The sequence below is a fragment of the Cynocephalus volans genome, chromosome 1 (assembly GCF_027409185.1).
Source record: "Cynocephalus volans isolate mCynVol1 chromosome 1, mCynVol1.pri, whole genome shotgun sequence".
In the NCBI taxonomy this organism is placed as follows: Eukaryota; Metazoa; Chordata; class Mammalia; order Dermoptera; family Cynocephalidae; genus Cynocephalus; species Cynocephalus volans.
In genome coordinates, this window is record NC_084460.1 from 64,391,445 (window position 1) to 64,414,361 (window position 22,917).

Consider the following 22,917-nt stretch of genomic DNA (forward strand, 5'->3'; position numbering starts at 1 on the left):
AAAAATAGAGAACAGTTCTTTCATCCTCCCACATATTCATTCAAAGAACATTTTCCTGCCTATAATCTCTTTGCATATTTTTTAGTGGATTAGTTCCAATGGGTGTGTTCAGCGATATTTGTATACTGGGCAAATATTTGTGCTCAGCAGCATGATTAACTGAATTTATTTAAATGCTCTTATTGACAACAGGATTCTGTATACCTGTGAAACACTTTGAGAGTACTGGCCTGAGTTACTGCATACCTGCCTAGACACAGAGAGCACGCTACTGAGCTGATGAATTTAGACACAGAATCAGGATTTAAGGTAATCTTGACAAGCTGGTACCTGTCGGGAAGACATTCCCAGGATCCATGTCAGGGTCTGGGAAGAGCAGCTGCCAAGGTTGGGAGGAGGAGACGTGGCTGGATCACGTCCATTGGGGGAGTGCGGGCTGGGGACGCAGGGATGGCTGTGGTCACCATGAGTCAGGGCCACAGGAGCTGATGAACCTGAGAATCAGTCCAGGATGGGGAAGACAAACACCCGCTCTCTTAGGAGTGATCCACCATGTCCTGCACACTTCATGGAGGAGTAGACAGACTTCGGTGGTCTTTTTCAGAAGAATATGGATGTTTATGGCACTCAGGAGACTCTGACACACAGCAGTCTTCAAATATTGTCTCTTTGTGCTGGGAGCACAGAGTTGAATTTGTGCAGGTTAAAGGTATACGTGTGGAAGCCCGGCATGAAGTCCTGTGTATTCCATCACTACAGTCTCCCACGGTAGATCCTTCTTGTCTGGCTTCATAGACCAAGAAGCCAAAGCTCAGAGAGATGAGCTGGTTACTGAGAGTCAACATTTAATCCCAGGTGGGTCCGACCCCGCCGTCTCTGTACCTTCCTGTTCCAAATCTCAGCGACACATTCTAGTAAGAGAAGGCATCAAGAAAATGTTTTATTTTTTCTTGCCTTTGGGGATTGACATCTGATTCAAGGATGTCACTTTTAAGGGCTGTTTGATTATAAAACCAAAGCAACCCTGTCACTTTGAACTTCAGCTTTCCATTTCCATTATTTTCCTCTGCCTGGTATCTTCACATCCTAAAATAACTAGTGGAATGGGCTTGGGCCTCCCCAGAGGTTGCCTCCAGGGGCCGGTTGCAGGTGTCTCCCCCAGGCCGGCCCAGGCTGGCCTGGAACCCTGACAGGGTCAGCCAGGGAAGCCCAACTCCAGGGGCAGTGAACCGAGATCTTTCGTCTTTAGACTCCAGATGTAGTTGCACTGCACTCCTGAGGTAACAGTGCAGGAAGATATAAAATGCAGGGCGTGGGCTCAAACAGCTCTGCCACTCACGGGCGGGCCTCCTCAGGCCTCAGCCTCCTGCCTGCTGTCTGTCTATAAAATGAGCAACACGCAGCAGCCACCTCGCCGGAGCACTGTGGGGAACCCGTGAGCTCACGGCGGTGGGGCCACTGTGAGCGGTGCAGCATCTTCCAAGGGCAACGTCCAATCAGAAGTGCCCATGGTGGGCTACAATTTTATTAGTGGTGATAAAATGACACCTGTACCCGTAGGCGGCCATCCTCTATAAAACATTTTGATGAAAATGGTCTCCTGTATTGAACAGCACTATATAGTCTGCAGAGCTGTTGACATTCCATAAAGTAAGGGGAGGTGGCTGAAGTCACAAGAGACCTTAAATATACTGACTTGTGATGGAAAGATCCCAGAACACTGGAGTATACTATCTGAGGAGAGGCAGAACTTCCCTCGGTACAATTTAGAAATAGTTCTAGGATCCGATCTCTAAGGAGGTTCACAAACAGTTTAGAAAGGAAGTGAAATAATGTTAGTGAGTGAAGCACTGCTTTGCTCACGAGTCATACATGTCAGTGTTACGGTCTTGCTCAGGTTCCTCAGTTTACCCCCCAGGTTATTACATTTTCTTTTCAATGGCTGGGTTCAGTACAAAATTGATATTTCAATTAAGTTGAATTAGACGCTGCAAATCAATGCAAGTTGTGTTGGGTATAAATTCATGCTTTGGTTTGGCTCAAGTTGCTAGTCTAGAACAGGAAGGAAAATGACTTTATTTTTTAATTTTTTTCTGAGCATCTTCTATGGACCATATCTCTGGGGCATAGAGAGCATAGATGATCCTGGCATCTGGTGCTTTCACAGAGCAAGGATGTGCCCAAAGATTAATGGGGGCATTAGTGTGAAAAGACACAGGAGGCAGGCTGAAGGAGCTCCATGGGCCAAGGGAAAACCCATGAGTCCAAAATGGAGAGGGGGAACAGAGAGAGATGGCGGAGGAGAGATGGTGGGGGAGAGATGAGGGAGAGTCAGAGTGTGGGAGAGAGACAGAGGAAGAGAAGAGAGACAGAGAAAGAAAGTGAGAGAGAGAGAGAGAGAGAGAGAACATCTCATTCGCCCCCTTTGGAGGTGACAATTATGTGATTACATCAGCTCTATTATGCAATTATGTCAACTCTCTGAAATTGGTTACTGAAGGGAATAAATAAAGCAGTGTCCTTGCCTTCTTAGGAGAAACTGGCTTTCATTCCCAGTTGATGAGAGAAAGGCCTTCTTTACAGAAGAATGCCTGGTAATAAATGTGGAAGGAATGATAAAATTAGAAAATCAAATATTTTGCAACCGGAAAGAAAGAATTGATTTAGGACAGGACCATTAAGAAGGCTGAGGCAGCCAGGGCAAATGTTCAGGGACAGAACGCTGAAGCATCATGCCACAGATTTCTGGCTAATGACCTGGTGGTCACCCCTTCAAACAAGCCATCAAGCAGAGTGTTGCTGATGGGCTCGCCCAGACATTCCAAGCTGTCTGATGTGATGCATTCTCTGTGATGCATTCTGCAATCCAGCAGTCTGCAGGCCAACTTCCAGTGACAGGAAATACAGGGGACAGAAGGTGAAGGTAAATGACACAGTGAGGAAGCTGTTCTACAAGACGATTGCCCAGGTACCTTTCGAGCATCACCACTATGGGAGAAAGAGGTAGGAGGGGACTGAAGAGACATAACAGCGAAGTGCAAAGCATAAGCTTTGACTGGATCCTGGCTGGAAAGACATCTGGAGACAACTGGGGAAATCTGAATATGCACGGAGCAGAGTTAATATTAGGGAGAGTGGCCATTCTCCTCAGTGTGCCTGAGAGAGTCCTTGTTTGTGCCTGTCGTTCTGGCATAGTTATTAACACCACCACATCACTTTCCAGAGTGTTGTGGTTTGGGTGATAATTTATCAAAAGTTAGGGGACTATTGTTAATTTTCTTAGGCATGAATAATGGTATTGAGTTTTGTAGAAGGACATCTTTATTCCTAGAATACGCCTTAGGGAATTTAAGCTACTTAGCCCAGGAGCATACAGCTCACTTGACATAGAACTGGTTTATAAAAAGTGTGGTAAACAAAAAACCAACAACCCAATTTAAAAATAGGCAAAGAACTTGAATAGACACTTCCCCGAAGAAGGTATACAGATGGTCAGTAAACACACGAAAAGATGCTCAACATCACTAATCAGGAAGGAAATGCAAATCCAAACCACAATGAGATATCATTTTACACCCTATAGAATGGCTATTATTTAAAAAACAAATAAAAAACAGGAAATAACATGTATTGGTGAGGAAGTAGAGAAGTTGGAACCCGGTGCACTGCTGGTGGGAAAGTAAAATGGTACATTGTTGCAGTTCCTCAAACAATTAAACACATTAACCATATGATCCAGCAATTCTACTCTGGGTATAAACCCAAAGAAGTGAAAGCAGGGACTCAAACAGATATCTGTATACCCATGCTTACAGCAACATTATTCACAATAGCCAGAAGGTGGAAACATCCCAAATGTCCGTCAATGGATGAATGGATAAACAAAATACGGTATATACATGCAACGTAATATTATTCAGCTTTAAAGGGAAGGAAATTCTGACATATGCTACAATATGGCTGGACCTTGAGGACATTATGCTAAGTAAAATAAGCCAGACACAAAAGGACAAATACTGTATGATTCCACTCATACCAGGTCCCTAGAGAAGTCAAATTCACAGAGAGAAAGTAGAATGGTGGGGGCCAGAGGCTTGGGGGAGGGGGCATGGGGAGTTAGTGTTTAATGAGGACTGAGTTTCTGTTTAGGAAGATGACAAAGTTCTGGAGATGGATCGTGGTGATGGTTGTACAAGTATGTGAATGTGCTTAATGCTACTGAATTGTACATTTGCAAATGGTTAAAATGGTAAGTTTTATGTTATCCATATTTTACCACAATACAATTTTTTAAAAGTGTGATAGCCTTTGACTCAGTAGTCCCAGTTCTTGTAAACTAAGAAAATAATGCAAAAAATGCAAAAGGATTTTAAGACCCTGTTTATCTTAAGGTGACTTAATCATTCACCAATAAAGAATAGCCAAATTAAATATGGTACATTGATTTATTAGAAAATTATGCAATTATTAAAATGGACAGCTATGAAGGTTGTTTAGAAAATTGGTAGGAGAAAGTCCTGGCGGACACTGAAGGAATAGATAAGGATAGGCCCTGGAGGGCTGCTGGGTGCTAGCAGTGTTCTTTTCTTATTCTGGGTGTTTGTTAGAGGTGACTCTGCTGTAAAATTATGGTTTATATACTTTTTGGTGTGTAAGTTACACAACATAAAAACATTTCTTAGAATTTTAAAATAAATTTTAAAATTAGAAATTACGTATGCCATACTTGTAACTAGATAAAGACACTTACTGAAGGAGAAAGATGGGAAAGACCCACACTTCATGCCACATGGTGGCTCACAGTCATGTCCCTTCAAGTGCTCCCAAGGTGGCGACCCTCCAAGGGCTCCCATGGTGATGTCCTCCACAGTGTCCAACACCACACCATGGTGATGTCCTCCACACTGGCCAACACCCCAGTGTCCTGGGAGCAGCCTGGCTGTCCCTGCAGAGTGCAGGCAGTGGTCTCAATTTGTGAAGAGGAATGTGGTGTCACAGTGAAGGGGGACACACTGAAGGTTTTGCACCAGGAAAGGGACCTAACCCTGCTGCTGCTGTCCCCTCTAACTGGGCACACAGGGCAAGAACACCTGCCTGAGTGTAAGACAATGGGTCACGAGTGACTCTGCTCATGGACACAAACACCATCTCAGGCAGGACGCCCACCCAGGGGGGAGCTACATTCTGGTGCTTACCTGGCTGCTTGATCATTAGTTACAAATTCTCTTTAGCCCAACTCACAACAGAGGGCTGTTGAACAATAAACTAGAAAACCAAACCCAGGTGGTCTCCACAGAGCCTAGGTACATGGCTAGATCTGAGAGCAAGCTCAGGTCCAAGGCATGTGTCTAAGGCCCTTAGGAAGAGCAGCAGGATGCGATTTTGTTTTTCATCTTGGCCTACCTAGCATTTTCTAACTGAGAAATCCTTTGTTGTCTCTAGACAGGACACTGTAGCTATATGATATATTCTTAAATCCTATTTTACTCTTATGCTCAGACACTCTAACGCCACAGGCGTGTTGTAAATGATTCCAACACAACAAATAATATAGGTCTGCAGAGAATTTTTGGATATTAGCATATCCAGGACTCTCTTGGAATCATCTGACATTTAAAAATCTAATATGAATTTCATAGTTTTCTTTTGCCCTTCTCTCATTTTTAGCTAAGCACAGACTTCATGTTTCAGATTATATTGCAATGGTAAACCTATCCTCAGTGCAGAGCTCATTCTTTCTTCTTTCTTGTGGGTGGGTGGGTGGTTGGTTGGTTGGTTGGTTGGTTGGCTGGTGGCTGGCTGGTTGCTTGGTTGGCTGGCTGGTTGCTTGGTGGTTTCTTGTGGCTTGGAACCCAGGTGCTGAGTTAGTCAAGCAGCTCACTTTATTACATGTTATCACTGTTGATCCATGCATGGCGTTTTCTGTGGCTTGCTCTCTTATTATCCTCATTCCTTTCTTCCTTCCTTCTTTTCTCTATTCCCATTCCCCTCTCTTGGCCATGACAGACCATGTATCTTTTTATTTAAACACATCTTACAAAACTTCTGTTACTGTCTCATGTGTGTGCATTTTTAATTCATTAATGGTTTTATGTGATATATCTCATGTTTTGTACCTTTTCCTCCATGCTCACTGTTCTAGAGACCCATCGCTGATGCTTCCTACCTGTCTAATGTGTTGCTTCCAAAAGCCATGCTTGGCTCATACACTCCATCCAGGATAGGTACCAGGTAGCCCCCACTTCCAGCCACCACAAATGATGCTGAAATGAGTATCTCCCTACATGTGGACTTACGGACCTGCAAGAGAAATTCCCTTGGCTGCACCCAAAAGTAGAATTACAGAGTCATAGGCTCGGCCTGAACTAATTTGACCACAGTCATTCTCAAATAGTCTCCAGAATGCCTTCACCATCTGCACTTTCTGGAGTGGTGCATACCCCGACACTCTCACCAACATCTTTCTAAACTTTCTCAGCTGCTGTTTTTCATTTCTTTTCCCCCAACCCCCTCTCAAGTGTCTAAAAAAGTTCTTTCTTGCTCAGCTATGGAATTTTGAGTGAGCACAAAACATCCCTTGTGTAGTTTGCTGCTTATGCTTTGGAACTTATCAAGTCCTCTTGGGGTTTGACTTCCCATGCCTTGGCTCCTGGTTCTCTTCTCTGAGTTCTGGTCTACAGCATCATAGAAGCCCTCCCTCCACATGGCTTGAGCTGAATCCTAGGCCTGCATTTATTCAATTATTCAACAAATATTTATTGAGTCCTGCTATGTGCCAAACACTAGGCTGCAGTCCTGAGAACACAATGTAAGCAACATCAGACAACACTGTCCCTGGCTTTACAGAGTATGGTACAGTCTGCAAGTGGGCCTCATTCAGGCATGCATGCAGTTACAAAGTGGGGAGTGCTGTGCAGAAAAGGCAAGGGCCATCAGGACTTGCAAACTGGCTGGGCAACTCCAGGGAGCTCAATGAGGAGTGAGCAGCCAATGGCCAAGCACAGGACAGGGGGAAGGCCCCCTGTTGTCACCAATGGAGCCCCATCCAGGGGACCTCTACTTTATCTTCTCTAGAGAGTAAACCTCATTTTTTGGGGGGATAGGAAAGGCACAGTCATTGGGCTACACAGAGTTGGGGAAGAGGTCTGGGGATCAGACAGCTTCTTAAGCTGATTGTCAAATGATCCGTCATTTTAGCCATGACCATCTTTCTTCTAGAGAAACTGGTGCTGCCAAATCTTGAGCTACTGGGCTGTCTTAGTCCATTCAGGCTGCTATGAAAAACATTCCCACAGATTGGGTGCCTTCAAGAACAGACATTTATTGTCTCAAAGGTCTGGAGGCTGCAAGTCCAAGATCAAGGTGCCAGTATGGTCAGGCTCTGGTGAGGGCTCCCTTTCTGGCTTGCAGAAGGCACCTTCCCATTGTGTTCTCATATGGTGAAGTGAGAGGGGAAATTCTAGTCTCTTCCTCTTCTTATAAGGGCACCAATCCCATCACAGGATCCCCACCCTCATGACCTCATCTAACCCTAATCACCTCCCAAAGGTCCCCTCCAAATACCATCACATTGGGGGTTAGAGCTTCAACACAGGAATTGGAGGTGGGGAACACAAGCATTCAGTCATACTGGGGGATGTTCTCTTATTTTTTAAGCAATGATTCTTTTTTTAAAAAAATTAATTTATTATTATTAATTTTCTACATTCTAAGATGTTGTTGCAGAGCAGTTGTGGGGGAGGGGGAGAGGGGAAAGGAGGGATAGGGTGGTAGGAGGGAGAAGGGGGGCATGGTCGAGGCCCATGGCACCCCTCTCATTCTGGCAGGGGCACCCAGGAGGCTTCTGGTGGCAGCTTGGTTGTGGCTAAGCTGTATGTGGACATCCGGGGGCATGGCTGAGGCCCTTGGCACCCTCCACTCTGGCTCGGGAGCCCAGGGTGCTCTGGTGGTGCTCAGTGGTAGTTGCTGGGCTGGATACTCTTGGCCACCCCTAATCCCAACTTGTGAGCCCAGTGGGCTTCCAGTCCTTCTAGGTTTTATAGGTGTTCTTTGATAGTGTTAGACCTTTACTGGTTAATATCAGAACTTTGTCTCTGATCTGGGGGTTTTTGTTTTCTTTCAGTTCTGTGTTGGATTATTCACTATTTCCACCACTTAAACTCTGCACTGGAACTAATTTGTTGTCCTTTGGTACTTCTAAAATGGGGAACTTCCTGTGGGGACCAGCACTTGAGCCCTGTGGTTGAGCTACATTGCTGCTTTGCTGCTGATTCTCTGGGGAAGGCTTTTTGTGCAGCTCAGCTTTTAATTGTTGATCTTGTAAGCACTTCTTGGTCTTCTGAGGTCTGGTACAATTGGGTTGTGTGGAAACTCTGGTCTGGGCCTGAGTTTTTTCAGCAAACTGCTCCCCCTGCAGTTCTGTATTCCTGACCAGTCTCCACTGAGTGGTCCTGTGCTGATTGGAGGGCAGATCAGCTGTCCATGCTGTGCCCCAGTGTTCCCCTGGTGGGCCCATCTCCCCCACCCCTCCCCCCAACATTTCCCATGGTACAGGTCATGCACTGTTCCCTTGCAATGACTCACTGGCCTCTGGGTGCCTCCTTTTTTCAGTTGTTCTGGCTCCTCACTCTTATGTGGGTCTACAGGAACCCTGTTAGTGTTCTAGCTGGCCTGGGGGCCACCAAGGCCCTCTTCTCCCTTGCTGCCTCCAAGCAACTTCATCCAAAGGGCACGGCAGTGGCTTTTGCTAGCTCTTTCTCCATGTGCTTGCCAGGGCCAGCCTTGAAGTGGTTGGAGCTTGAAACAGTCAAAGTTCTCATCATGGCTTCTCCTGCCTTCATGCACTCCATAGGTCTCTCCTCCTCTTCCTCTGAGCTCTAGCAGACCCAACTTGGCAGTTGTTTAATACAACTATTAAAAAATAGTTGTAAATTGGTTGATTGTGGGAGAGAGTGATGCTGGGGACCGTCTATTCTGCTATCTTGATGGGAAGTCTCGGAGCTGTTCTTCTGAGACCATTGTGTTGGTTCTTGGCTTTCTGCACTGATAGCCTAAAGTTTGGTTTTCCAGATATGCTCACTGCTTCAGATTCCCAAAGTCTGATGCTTTTCTTCCTCTCCCATTTTCCTCATTGTTGTGAGTCATGAGCTTATGCCTGTAATGGAATCTCCTCACTGCGTTTGGCACGGGAAGGAGGGAAGTAGCTGTTCAATCCATCATCTTTACGTAAATGTCTGAATACTTTCTGATGTTTTTGCTACAATTTGCATCTCCATCAGCCTCTAGCCCTTCCATAGCAGCCAAGCTGATATACCTTGATATTTGTCCCCTTTAGTTCTTAGTAACAACCCTTCGCTCCTGGCAGAGCAGTTACTTCAAGACGGGGAGTGTCCTGAGGGACTCCTCTTCCACTGAACTCAGATGGATAAAGAACAAAATAGATATGATGATTTTGTTTCCAAAAGATAAAAAAGAAATGGAAAGATGTCACCCAGGGCAAGGTACTTAAGAGTGCGTTGTAGGTGGCAGAAAGTGGACATGGAGGTGAGGGGAGTGTGCTGTGTCCACATGCTAAGAACACGTGTCCCTGAGCTCCTGTAGAGTCAGAACTAGTGTGTGTTGGTGGCTGGAAGCATGGAGAAGGGCTATATCAGAATTGCCTCCGATTCTCTACACTTCAGCATTCGAACTCATGTTTGGGAGCAGAAAGTGTTTTTATTTGGGAAAAGAAATATTTCAGTGAGGCTTTTTTGCTAGGCAAAGGCAAAGGCAAAGCCAAAATTCTGCAATAGAGACATTTGAGACAATGAGCGGAAGTCCCTGCCTATTGATGGGAAGGGCTGCTCACCTTAGCATCAGGCCACATTTCTGAGATGACACACAGCCTGTGGCGACTGTTGCTCCTGTTCCCTTTTGCCTGGGTTAGGGGGTGGATGTTGACAGAGACCCACGGTGGAAAGAGCTCAGGGTGTGGGGATGGGCTGTTCCCAGCTCTGGGACCCCACAGACGTGTCTGCCCTCCAGTCCCAAGGTTTGTTTCTGACATGTGGATGCTAATGGGGACCTGAGAAGAGCTGAGGTCTGCTGTTAGGTGCTGGCTGGGATGGCAAGAGGGGAAAACTTGTGGATCACCCAGAAATTCCTTGGGGTTTTCAGAAATACCTGAAGAGGGAGCCTGGTGCCAGCCTGGACGACAAGCAGGTGAAGAACTCTGGACTTCTCTTACTTGGGATTTGTTGCTCACACAGCATTCATTCCGCAGTGTCTAGGCAGCATGAAGCTCTGATCTGGACAGGGCCCATGTAATGGTCTGATTAGTGCCTATTCCCACAAGGCCAGAGATGCCACGTCTGTCCCCATCATGATCATGTCTCAAAGCCAAGGACTCCTAACTGGTACCCCATTAGGGCAGAGCTGACTGGAGGGAGAGGCACAGAACATCTGGTGTACGGCTGACACTGGCCTGAGGCCCCTCAAGAGGCTCTTCTGCGACAAAGTTGCTGCATTTGCTCAGCTCCCTTGAGAGTCTCCCGACTGGAGGGTCATCTCTTCATTCTCTGTCACTGAGGGTAGGTAGAAAGCAATGGCTGGCCTCTGACATCACCCTGTCCCACTGTTGGGTGTTCTGACTGGGGCAGGTCCCTCCCCTTGGTGGCCGTCTCTTCATGGGCAGGAGGAAGGGCTTGGACCAGGAGGAACAAATCATGAATCTTAGTGGACTGCACTCATATTCTCTAGATAATAATATCAACTGCTGCTACGTGCTGGATACTTTACATAGATTTCTGCCTTAACTCTCACAAGACCGCTACAAGGTAGGCATTTTGGTCTCCACTTAAGACTTGAGAAGGCAGAGAGGATCAAAGACTGGAACAAGGTCCCACAGCTTGGAGGGGCCGAGGAGACCTGCACCCATGGGGTCTGATTTGAAAGCTGTTTGCCGGCAGGCAATGCAAAGCCAGATTCTCAAGGTTTCTTCACACAGGGGAGTTCCCAAGATTGTTCCTGAAAGGGACTTTATGTGAATGAAAACGATCTGATTTTACTTATGTGAAGATGAAGCCGTGTGTTCCACAGAAAAAAAAGATAATAGCTCAGATGGCTTGTCATGTTGTCTTCAAGAAGAACGCGTTGATTGTTCTCCTGCCAAGTGGAATTACTCTGAGTTACTGGGAAGCTATTACCAGCTGGATTTGAGCTCTCTTTCTCGATGCTGAGGTTATTTTCCAGCCAGTCATATTTGACATGACTGTGGCCGAGCCTACAGCACTGGAGAGGCATTTCCCTAAACACCTGGGCTAACTATTGAGGGTCTTCAATAAAGACTGTATATGGTGGGTGTATGGTTCAGTGAGTGCCACATGCTGGGCACAAAATTAGAAACCTGAAATAAAATCCCGAGTCAGCCTCACCCTCAGCCAGGGGCTCAGTCAGGGGACTTGGGGGAGGCAGCCCTCAAAAGGATAATTACAACATAGCTCAGGACAGGACTCACCTCAACTGGACACAGGACAGAGCAACTCAGCCTGAGGCCCCCGAGGAGGCTCCTGGACCCAGAGGGGCCAGAAAGAGAAATCAAGGTGAGAAAAGGAAAACAGAACACCCTCCCAGGGCAAAGAGGCAAGAGAGAAAGGGAAAAGGCCAGGGAAAGAGAAAAGAGAGGAATTAAGAGGAGTGCATTTTGGCAATGAAGAGGCAATGATGCCAGCAGGTGAAATACTGTGAGGCAGGTGAGGGGAGACCCCAGGAGGTGAGGGGAGCCCTGGGGAGTCTGGGGTGCCCTGATGGAGCAGGGAGGAGCTCCCCATGTCCCTGATGCTCTCTTATATCCCTTACAGCTCTTCCTCTCCAGACTTTGTGGCCCCCACACTTCATGTTGCCCCTACACCCCCTCAGTATTTCAAGTTCACTGGGCTGTGGCTCAGCCTCTATGGGGGGCCCCAGCCTGGCTTGATGAGGTTCTCCCCCCACCTGGCTCCCAACAGCCTGACTGTTGGACATGGGCATGGCCTTGGGTGACCCACAGGTAAAGAGCTGCATGAATAGTTGCGGGGGGGGGGAGAGAACAGGGCTGAATGTGCCTTGAATGAAGACCTTCCCAAATGCTGTTTCAATTTTTGGGCTTTGCCCATTTCCTCTGCCTGAGGAAAGGGGGTGACATGTTTTTCTAAGGGTTCTTCTCAGGGGCCAGAAACCCAAAATGTGTGGTAAACTGTGAAGCATCTGAGGTGCTGCTGTGCCGCTGACCCTCCTCGTCCCTCCAGGGTGGCTGTGATGCCTCTGCCCTGCTGCTGCTGCAGAGGTCAGCTGCAAGGCATCAAGGAGTGCCCTCAGAGGCCACCTCTGAAGGTCCCTGAATGGCACTGGACGTCGTCTGGGCTCTGGTGGGCCTGTCGGTGAGCCTGCGAGGAGACCAGGTGCAGGGTGTTCACACTTTCTCTCATGAGGAATGAAAGAAACTCCTCAAACTCGGCTTGTTTCAAAAATGTAAGCCCATGGCCAGTAAGTTAAATGACAGTAACACGGATAATTTGGAAACAACATCATGAAGCTTCATGTGTGACTCCTGAGAACAAGGGCACCTTCCTGGAGCCCTCAGCAGAGCCGCCACACTCACAAGCCATGTGGAGACGGCACTGGGTCTGGCATGGAGCCCACACTTACGTCTCCCACTTGCTCAGAAAACGTCCTTTATGGTCACTTTCTCTCCTTCTGGGCCCTTCTCAGTGGATCACATCAGGAGGGACACGAAGCTATTTTTCCATTACTGATGATGTTACATTTGATCCCCTGCTCAAGGCGAGCTCTGCCAGCCTTCTTCACTGTAAACACAACTTTCACCTCCGTGCTGCAAGCGAGCAGGGCATCTGCTGGATTTCCCCATCATAACGGCATCATTCCCCATTGGAATTATAAGTAATCTGTGGGGGAGACTGTGACTCTTCCTTTACTCCCCAAATATTTCACCAAATGGTTTCAGCATCCTTGATGGTCCTTGTCTGGACTGGTGATTATACTGGGGGTGGCAAAAGCACTTTTCTAATTTTGTTATAAACTTCTCCATTTATTAGCTCCCATTTTTCTATAAGAAAAAGAGTTTTCTCCCCTGTCTACCCCTGGACATCCTTTCTTTAGAGTTATGTACTACATCCTATCAATTTCAACTCTCTTTTTTCTGTTTAATATGTTACCATCCATTAATATCAATGTCTGCTTTGATGGTTAAATTATTCCAAATTTGGCCAGTAGGCAACTCTTTAAGCTGGCTTCTCTGTCATTTCTACAAGTCTTTTTACATTTTTGAGCACTTACTTGCTTCCTGGAATAACAAGATATTCTGTCTCACATTGTACCTCTCCTGCTCCAAGCCTGGCATAAGCAAATAAATGCTCCAAGGAGCCCTGGTTCTCAAACTTTGGGTCTCAGGACCCCTCACACTCTGAAGAATCACTGAGGAACATGAGAGCTATATTTACATCATACATACCTATCAATACATGCCATCCCAGAAATTTAAAAAATTTAAAATATGTACTAATTTCTTTTAAAATAAATAATATATTCCTTACATGTTAACCTAAATAACATATTTTAGTGAAAAATAACTATAATTTGCAAAAGTAAAACATCTGCTATTAGCGAATTTATTATAGAATGGGAAAAGTGGAGAGTATGTTAATAGTTTTTCAGATAAAAATGAATATTTTTTAAATAACAGCAAGACTCAAGTTGCAGTTTCTTAAAGGTCGGGGTGACAGTAACTTAAAACTTACATGGATTTTTGTGCAAGTGAAAAGATACTGTGTGAAAGGAACGTCTCACATATGTGCCTGACACACAGCAGGCTCTCAATACGTGAGCCCTCTTCTTGTCATTCTCCATTAAGAATGTGAACTAGAAATCGATAAGCATCTAAATCTGAAATGAGAACACCACAGAGATGATAAAGTAGACTTGACAGCAGGGTTTGCGAGGACAACAGAGGCTGCTCTGTGACTTCTGTGGTCGTATCCACACAATGTCCTCTGATGACGAAGACCAGAACGTTTCCAGCAATGACCAGTGGTGATTACATTTCAAGAGGAGATGTTCTTGGGGAGAACTTCCAGCAAGAGCATTAACTTTGTGAGTCGACAGCACAGCTGCTCACAGGAAGATTCCTTGGATTAGAAATAGTCTAGAGGCAGGTGGAGCACCTGGTCACCTCCACCACCTTCCAGCAAACCTATCCTCCTGTATTTCCAGACATCCTGATCCTGTCTGTCAGGGAGCAGCTGGTGTCACCTTTTATGAGGCTGTCTTCCTCCTCTGACTCTTTCATGAAGGTAATTTTTTTTTTTTTTGGTGGCTGGCAGGTGTAGGGACCCAGAACCCTTGACATTGGTGCTAACTCTGTGCGCTAACCGGCCAGCTCTCTCTACCCGACTTCTGAAAACACCTCCCCCATTCATTCTCACCTACACCTTGATTTCCTCACTTTTTACCTAGAATGAGTGCTGTGTGACTTGAGCAAGTCCCTTAACCTCCCTGGTTACCAGATCTGTTTTTACAAAATATAAGGTGTTGGATGAGCCAATTTGAACACCTGCAGGGCCTGGTTGACAATGGTAATGACACCTAGCTGGGCCTTGGGGCCTTGAGTAGCTGAGAGTGGCTCCGGCCAACAGCCAGAAGAAAACAGAACCTCAGTCCTACAACCACAGGGACAGAATTCTGCCAACAGCCCTGTGAGACCCGATGCAAAAGACCCAGCCCAGCCATATCCAGATCCTGACCCACGAACATTGAGAGATGGAAAATGGTGTTCTAAGTCCCTAGGTATGCAGTAATTTGTTATGCAGCAGAAGAAAATTAATACACTGGTGAATGGGTTTGGGGGAATTTGTGTCCTTTTCAAAGCTGTGCATGGTATTTGTGTGGTGGGGCAGACATGTGCATGTTTCTTGTTTTGGAGAGAACTGAATGCGTTCATTGGATTCTCTGAAGAACACATGCATGAGTCAAAGAAGAAAAACCTGGAATTGATCAGTTGGGCACTGGGTGCCATGAACTCAGCAGAATCCTCCTCCAAAAACATGGCAGCAGCTGGGCAGGGAGCATTCAGGGCTATGCTTGCATCCACTTGCTTACCACTTCTAGCGGTGCAAACGCAACACTGAATCCACAGCACTGAGGTCAAGTATGCAGGGGCTCAGAAAACATCATTGTTTTTTTTTTCTAGGCACAATTGTCTTAATATTAGCAACCTAATAAAAATTCCTCACATCCTTGAGAGCTTCCTTCTTTTTGTCTTAATTGATGTGGTTTACAGAAAATAAATTACACAGAGTGAATATTTTGCATTATTGTAGGAGATAAATTGATCGAATTATTATCCAACTTCAATAGCACTGGGATAAACAGATTATCATATTTATGCTGACATATTAGGGACAAGATTTATTTGCTCTCATTTTCTAGAAGACACATTTTTCTTTCCAGAATTAGAATGATACATAAAACCAATTAACCCTGACCATCCCATCTGCTCAGTTGTAGTCCTATTTCTCTGTATTTTTAAGGTCAGGAAAATGGATGTTGAGGGTATCACAAAGTAAAACCAGATGAGGCTACGGAAGGAAGAATAATCTGCAGGGATTCTGTGACATCAAGTAATGAATCTACAAATTAGAAGCCTCCCTTCCCATCTATAGTGTATGCACTTGCTGGGTATGGGGAAGCTGTGAGTGGTTCATAATTGAAAGACACAAATTGGGTGCTCGAAATTAATAGAAGAATTATGAGTTTGTCAATATTTATTTTCATGTTAGCAAAACATGTGTCATTAATTAAGAGGCACTTGAAATGGGAGGATTACAGCCTGATATGTCCTAGAGCCCAGGTCCCATGAGGCCCTTGAGGCTCATGGAGGAAGCAGGAGACCAACGTTAATGCCCCTGAAGGATGACAGCCAGAGACCAGTGCCTTGGTGGCACAAATTCCTCCTGTGTGGTGAGGGGGTCCCTGACCATGCCAACACTTTACACTGACTTCTGAGAGAGGGAGAGAAGAGGAGAGCAGCAGAAAATGTGCAGTATGCCCCCCAGAGACGATGTCTCCTCCAAGGCCATCAAGAGTGTGGAGCAGCAATGCTCCAGAGCTCCCACTGTGCAGAGTGGCCTTTCCCCAGAACACCTCTCTTGGGTGTGGCTTGCATCCTGTTTCAGCCACATGAAGATGGTGAACCAAGTGATGACAGCACCATGTGCCCACCACCATTCACTCTTGAGGCCATCCTGGCAATGAGGCCTGAGTCTGGCCCAGAGGCTTGGGGCACTGAACAGCCACTAGTCCCAATGTGACTGATCTCCAGAACCAGAAATGATCCTCTCTGTTTCAATCTGCTTCTAGAAGCTTCTATTTCATGGCAGATACACCTCTTGGGGACCTGGAAGGAGATTGTGAGGGGAGGGGACCACGGGGACAGCTTGGGCATGTCCAGAGGTTTTCTGTCCTCTCCTTCCATGTGCAGCTCCAGTGCTGTGACCTGCTGGGTGCAGGAGGATCAGGCAGCTGCTGGAGCACCATTGCCAGCTAGTGATGCTGCACAGCACTTAGGCCTTATGCTGTGTCTGCGACATAGTCTATGCACGGATCTTCGCCAACTGAACCATGCAAAACTGTTAAAGAAGTCAGTTATGAGACCTGGCACACATCTCAAACTGTGTGGTGGAGCAGGTGGTTTTACCACTATAAAACCATTATTTTCATGGATACAGCTAATGCCCTCTTAAAATGTCATACTGATTGATTGATGCTTTTAAAAAACTGAGTAATACTAAAAACTGGTGACTACTTCCATGACAAAAAGAGAGACAAACCAGGAAAAAACAGGTTCTTGATATTATTCTCAAAGTAAAGAGGGAAAAAAGAGGAAGAAATTCAACTATAATCAAACTACATAAACTAGAACTTTTTAATACTCATAAAGCATTCTTAGAAGAGAGACTTTCAGATAAAAGGTGATTTAAAACTTTATAAAAATATGTAACAGCTTCACACTAGTTTATTTAAATTAACAGAATGTCCATTTTCAATATTTACAGATATTGAAAAAACAGAATTATGTTTTAGGTAATAATTCAAGACATGTAATTGCAAATATGTGAAAAATTCCAGTTTTGTCCCAATATCTACTTAAAGTTTCAGATGACATCTTACCTGCCATGTACAAACACATGAATAAATAATATGGCAGAAATGTCTTCAAAGTTCCCAGGATTTGGGTTACAAAAAAAAAAAAATTGGGAATTTAATCTTCTTTGTGTATAAGAATTATCTCTCAGCCCAGTTCATATTTGTCTTTTATATTTTCTTGTTTAATATTAGCTCTTCTTAAAGAAAAACACTGATTTTACTCACTGTTTTTCTCAGGAAGGATATGTGTGATCCAGTAATTAAAGAAAGTTGAGATTACTCTGGCCTGGTCTGGAAAACAAAAACCAAAAACAAAACAAACAAAAATAAAATAAGTAAAACAGAGACAAAAATAAAAATCATAAATTATTATTTTGTAGATATTAGCCTTTGGGCCCAAAGCAAACCCTGAAATAACCTAATGGAATGCAACTTTGGTATAAGGATGACGTTGGTAGTGACATACCACACTTATGAATCAAACATTATGTGACAAACATGGCAAGATGATGGCTCAGCTCTGAATATTTGTATTTTACTTGGGTCTGATCTGTGCAGGTTCATGAGTTCTATCAGACCTGAACAGCATAATCCCACAGTACAATACCACAGGTAGATCTCATCTGAAAGAAAACCATACACAAATTGAACTTAAAAGGAAACAGAAGTTTATGTCAAAGAAGTTTATGAACAACTAGAAAAAAGTTAAAAGTAGAATCCTAAGACAATATAGGAATTAAACAGCATCCGCATTTCAAATTTCAGGGAAGCTAATACTATGCCAAAAAGCAAAACAGCCAAAAGCAAGCTACCAAGGAGATGGTTGGTCTTTGACATAACCTGCCAACCCTTTTATCCTCTCACGCTGTGAGTAAAGATTCTCCTCAAATGTCAGGCTTTATAACTTGTACAGACTATAAAAATGCTGTCACCTAGAATCTAGTTTATAATGGACTTCTCACATTAAGCCCCAAAGAGAAGAGAGCAAAACAGACGTACAACCTTCCCAAGTCTGGCTCAGATCCTGGCCCCGGGGAGTTAGTTAGTTCACTACCACAGATGCTCACATTCACTTGGGAACTGCCATCACAAGGGATCTGAGGCACCACCAACCCCAGCAGAAGCACACTTCAAAGAGTTTCCCAAGGCAGACCCTATTCTGCCCAGAGGCAAGGTGCCTGATTTCTGTAAGCTACAGTCAGGATAATAAAAACTTAACTTCGATACAGAGAAGTAAAGGAGGATTAAAGGTGGAAATTGCTACAGCACCTTATTGGTGCATGGCATGTGATAAAAATTCAAGGAATGGCAGCCATTATTTATGATAACATAGGTATATGATAAAATGTAATATGTTAAGTGTGAGATCGATCAGTTTTACTGAACACCAGCTGTGTCCTAACACTGTAAAAAAACATGCATTAAACTTGTGAAAAGATTGTCTACATCTCAGTTGAACGAAGCATCTGTGATTTAGAAAAGAAAATCACTGAGCCAGTGAAGAGAGAAAGGAGATACAAGTAGAAAACACTCTATCCCTGCTTTTAAAATGCTGTTAACTTCTATGCTTACCTTATAGAGATGAGAGATACTGCTACTAATTAGACTTCTAAGCTAGCTTTATCAAAAAGAAAACAATTTCAAAAAGTTACATAAGCTAAATCTGCATTAGACAAATCCAATATTTGAAAACTAAGCTTCATTGTTTGTAAAATTTTATTTCACAAAACAGCTTGACATAGGAAAACTTTAAATGCATATCCTACATGCACTCAAAGGGAATACATTTTTACAAAAAATGGGTTCATACTTAAGTTTTAGTTCTATCAATTGCTTAAAGTAAATGTGCTTGTAGACAAAACTTGCCCAAGAATTTTAATATAAGAAAACAATGATTTTAACATTGGGGATTCTGTTAAATCCCCAACAGCTGTCAAAACTCTTTGATGCATTTCAGAACATTGCATAAGAAAAGCTTTGAGAAACACAATAAAAATAATAGAAATCTTAAAAGTTTTAAATTCAAAATGTCAGTTTATTTTCATCTCATAAAAATCTCATATTAGTTTAACTTAAAATTGGCTTTTTGCAGTTAGACATGAAATTTTATTATGGAAATCTTAATAATACAGTAGGCCTGATACCCAACAAAAATAAAGAAATGCTGGCCTGTGAGTTAAATAACTCCTGGTTGCTCCTTTCCAGTACGAGAACCACTGCTCTAGCGGCCCATGTCTCTCCCTCTCTTCAGGCTTCTCCCCACCAGCAGCTGGACATGCTGCTATTTCATTTTGAAAATGAAGCCTCTTGACTCCACTTCCTCCTCTGGTCTTATTTCTTGATGTCCCTTGCAGCCAACCTTCCTGCAGGGTCAACTTTACTCGCTGTCTCCAATTACTCTTCTATTCCCTAATGAAGCCTCAGCACCCACGCTACTGCTTTGTCCAGGTGACCACCAGCCATCATCATAGCCCTCAGTCTCTCCCTGGAGGTCAAACAGGTATTTCAAATTTAACTCCCTCAACACTGAGCTCCTAGTGGGTCCCCTCATCCCCAAACTCGCTCCTTCTAACAGTCTTTCCCCCTACTCATCAGCTATTTGGTTCTTACCATGGCTCAGGCCAAAAACCATGTCTCCTCTCCCATACCCAGTCAGTCAGCAGTTCCCACTGGTTCTTCCTCCAAAATCCACCTGGAATTTGGCCACACCTCATCATATTACAGCTTCACCCAGGTCTAGCTGCAGTCATCTTTCACAAGAGTCATTATAAAGCACTTACTTGGTCTCCACTCTTGACCTCTTTCCATCTAGTCCCAACAAAACAGCCCAGCTATGTGCAAAGAGGGCTCCGCTCCAGCCACATGGGCCTCTCGCTGCTCTGCAGCACCCCCAGCATGTTCCTCTTTGAGCGCCTGCACCTGGCTGCAAGAATGTCCCCTCCTGCTTTATGCTTTTCTCCACACCTGATCTGTGAGATCTGTTACATATGTTACTTCTCTTGCTGATTTTGTCTCCCCCTCAAGGCGCCAGCACTTGAGGGCACTGATGAGCCCCAGAGCCCAGAGGAGCGCCTAGGCACTAGTGGATGCAGGATAAGTATCTCAACAGATAAGGGGATTCACACATGTGTCAGGTTCCTCCTAGTTACCCCAACCCACGATGCTCTTCAACTTATGAATCGAAGTACTTACTGTCCCTGCCATCCATGTGTTTGTTCACTATACCAGTGCCATATTATAATTGCTTTATCATTACCTAACCCGATTTGCCATCTGGCTTTTTTAATATGTCAGTATTGACTCTTTAGCTACACCAAGAGGTTTCTAAGGATGGAAGCCATGCATTATACTGACTTTGAAACTCCCTCAAAGCAATCTGCAGAATCTCTTTCACTCGTTCATTCAGTAGAAAACCTGTCAACACCCACCTGGGGCAGATCTGTTATTCTGCACTCAGGGGTGTGCAGGTAGAGCAGCTGTCCAAAAACAGCCCTGGTTTCCTGATTTTCAGTGTTTGCAGATTTCTGTGGCCTAAATATTCCCACCATGGCCCACATCACCACACATGGCGTGAGGAAAGCAGGAGCACAATTGGCCCCAGCATTCTACAGTTTGCATGCAATGAGTACCCAAGAAAGGTGAGGAAGTAAACAAAAGAAACATCGTCACAGTAACGCAACACTCTTTCTAACTGTAGAGGTTCAATAAGGCACACCAAGATATTCGGAGGACAGAAGGAATTTGCCTTCTATCAATACCACAGAGAAGGAAAAGGGGAGAAACAAATTCTTTCTCTCCTATTTAAACTTGAGAAAAATTGGCTTTAAGAGTTGATACCTCACAAGTCTAGAAAATCAGATTGCACATGCATTTTTGCATATATTAAATGAAACATTTTTACATCGAGCAGAGGTAAAGGAAGCCCATTCCTCTGTGGGACGCTATTCTCCCAAGCCACATGCTGTTGTCATATTTTCCAATTCATTGCGGCCTTGGTGGGGTATAAGTTTTCAGAGATAAACCCTGATGAGAATATTTTAAGCAGGAGAATGAATAAATTGCACAGTACTTACCAGGAGGCATCGTGCAATGTTCTGGGAACATTGCCAGAGCATCCTTCAACCTCTCAATATCCTGGAAAAGTAATAGCATTTTCATGTGGTCCAGAATGAACACATCTGAGGGAGGCAAGCTGTGGGACTCAAGACGGTGAAACAGCTCTCCAGTGGCCTCCAGGCAGATGGCTGAGTCTGTGTCTTTGGAGTTACCTAAATGATGTCAGTATCACTTAGAAACAGTTTTATTTTATGTTTATGAACTAAAAATAAACTTTCATCTCTTAAGGATAGCCTCAAACATACGAGAGTACTTTTCCACTCAGAATGAGCTGTCTAGGATATAAAAAGCTATCAGGAAAGAAAATCAGAATAGAACTTTGAAAAGTAAATGAGGACAACAAAATACTGCTTTTTGAATGACTATGGAAACCTGCTGTCTGTTCATATGTTTGATCTTTTAAAACACCTTCCAAGTACAACATGCAATTCAAAGTCATGAACAGCAGCAGGATAAACCGGACAATAAAACTAAGTTCTCCATATTTATGTCATGTATCTTTAAAAGAAAAAAAGAATAAGATTGTTGGCTGTTTAGGGTAAATCAAGGAAAACTATAAAAACAAGATCCTGGCTTCTATTGCTTCTTTTGAAAGGACAACCATCAGTCTGTTGTTGGTCTTGTGAAGATGTGTCTTTCTTTCCTGCCTGCTTTTAAGATTTTTCTTTATCGATGGTTTTCCGCAGTTTGACTGTAATGTGCTTAAGTGTGGTGGTTTTTGTATTAATCCTACTTCGAGTTTGCAGAACTTCTTGAATCTGTGACTCTATGTCCATCACTGATTTTGAAAAACTCCCACTATTATCTCTTTTGATGTTGCTCCTGCTCCGTTCTCACTCCTCTCCACCTCAGACTCCAGTGAAATGGATGGATGTTTGGCCTTCTCCCTCTTTTCTCTATTTCCCATCCTTTCTCTCTCCATCCTTCAATCTGGAGACTTTGAACTGTCTTCCCAGTTACTAATTCTTTTATGATGAATGTAATCTGCCATTTACTCATCTTTCAAAGTTCTGAATTTTCAGTTATTTTATTTCTCAGGTCTAGAATTTCCATTTGGTTATTGTAATAGATTCAAATTACCTGGTTAAATTCTCCAATTTTCATCTTTACTCCATTTTCTCCCTATTTTCTTGAACATCTTTATTACAGTTACTTTAGTTCCCTTGTCTGATAACATCAATATCTTCCACTCCTGTGGCATGCTCCCACTGACCTTTTTTCTCATGGTTTTCAGTTATATAGTCCTGCCTCTTGGCATGCCTGGTAAATTTTTATTGAATGTGTATGAAAAATTATGGATAATGGTATTTTCCTCCAGAGGCATCACCCTTTGCTCTGTTAGGCAGATAAAGTGGGGGTGGACCACCTAGAGGCCTTCAGGGGCTCACCTGGCCACAGGGTGGACTGCATGTTTGGCAAAGGACCACCTACATCTGAACTGCCCTGGTTCGAGGGCTGGGACAGTCATTGTCTGCTTAGTGTCTCAAGACAGTCAAGAAGTTCACTGCATTATTCAGATGCTCTTTACTTGGCTTCCCACCATCGCACCACACAGTTTCAGAACTTGGCAAAGGTTTTAAGGAAAAACCAGCAGAGTGCTGGGTTCTGTTCTCCGACCTCCATCCC

General features: G+C 44.2%; 1 protein-coding gene across 1 annotated transcript in view; it reads right to left on the reverse strand.

The window, feature by feature from the left end:
• Positions 1–319: 319 nt before the first annotated feature.
• Positions 320–22,917, reverse strand: part of ERICH1 (glutamate rich 1) — a 99,186-nt gene continuing 76,588 nt past the window's right edge. The window contains exons 5-7 of the mRNA XM_063114080.1: positions 21,249–21,443; positions 17,401–17,466; positions 320–911 (exon numbers count right to left, since the gene is read on the reverse strand). Of these exons, the coding sequence (XP_062970150.1) occupies positions 829–911; positions 17,401–17,466; positions 21,249–21,443 (344 nt within the window). The 3' untranslated portion in view covers positions 320–828. The remainder of the gene's footprint in view (positions 912–17,400; positions 17,467–21,248; positions 21,444–22,917) is intronic.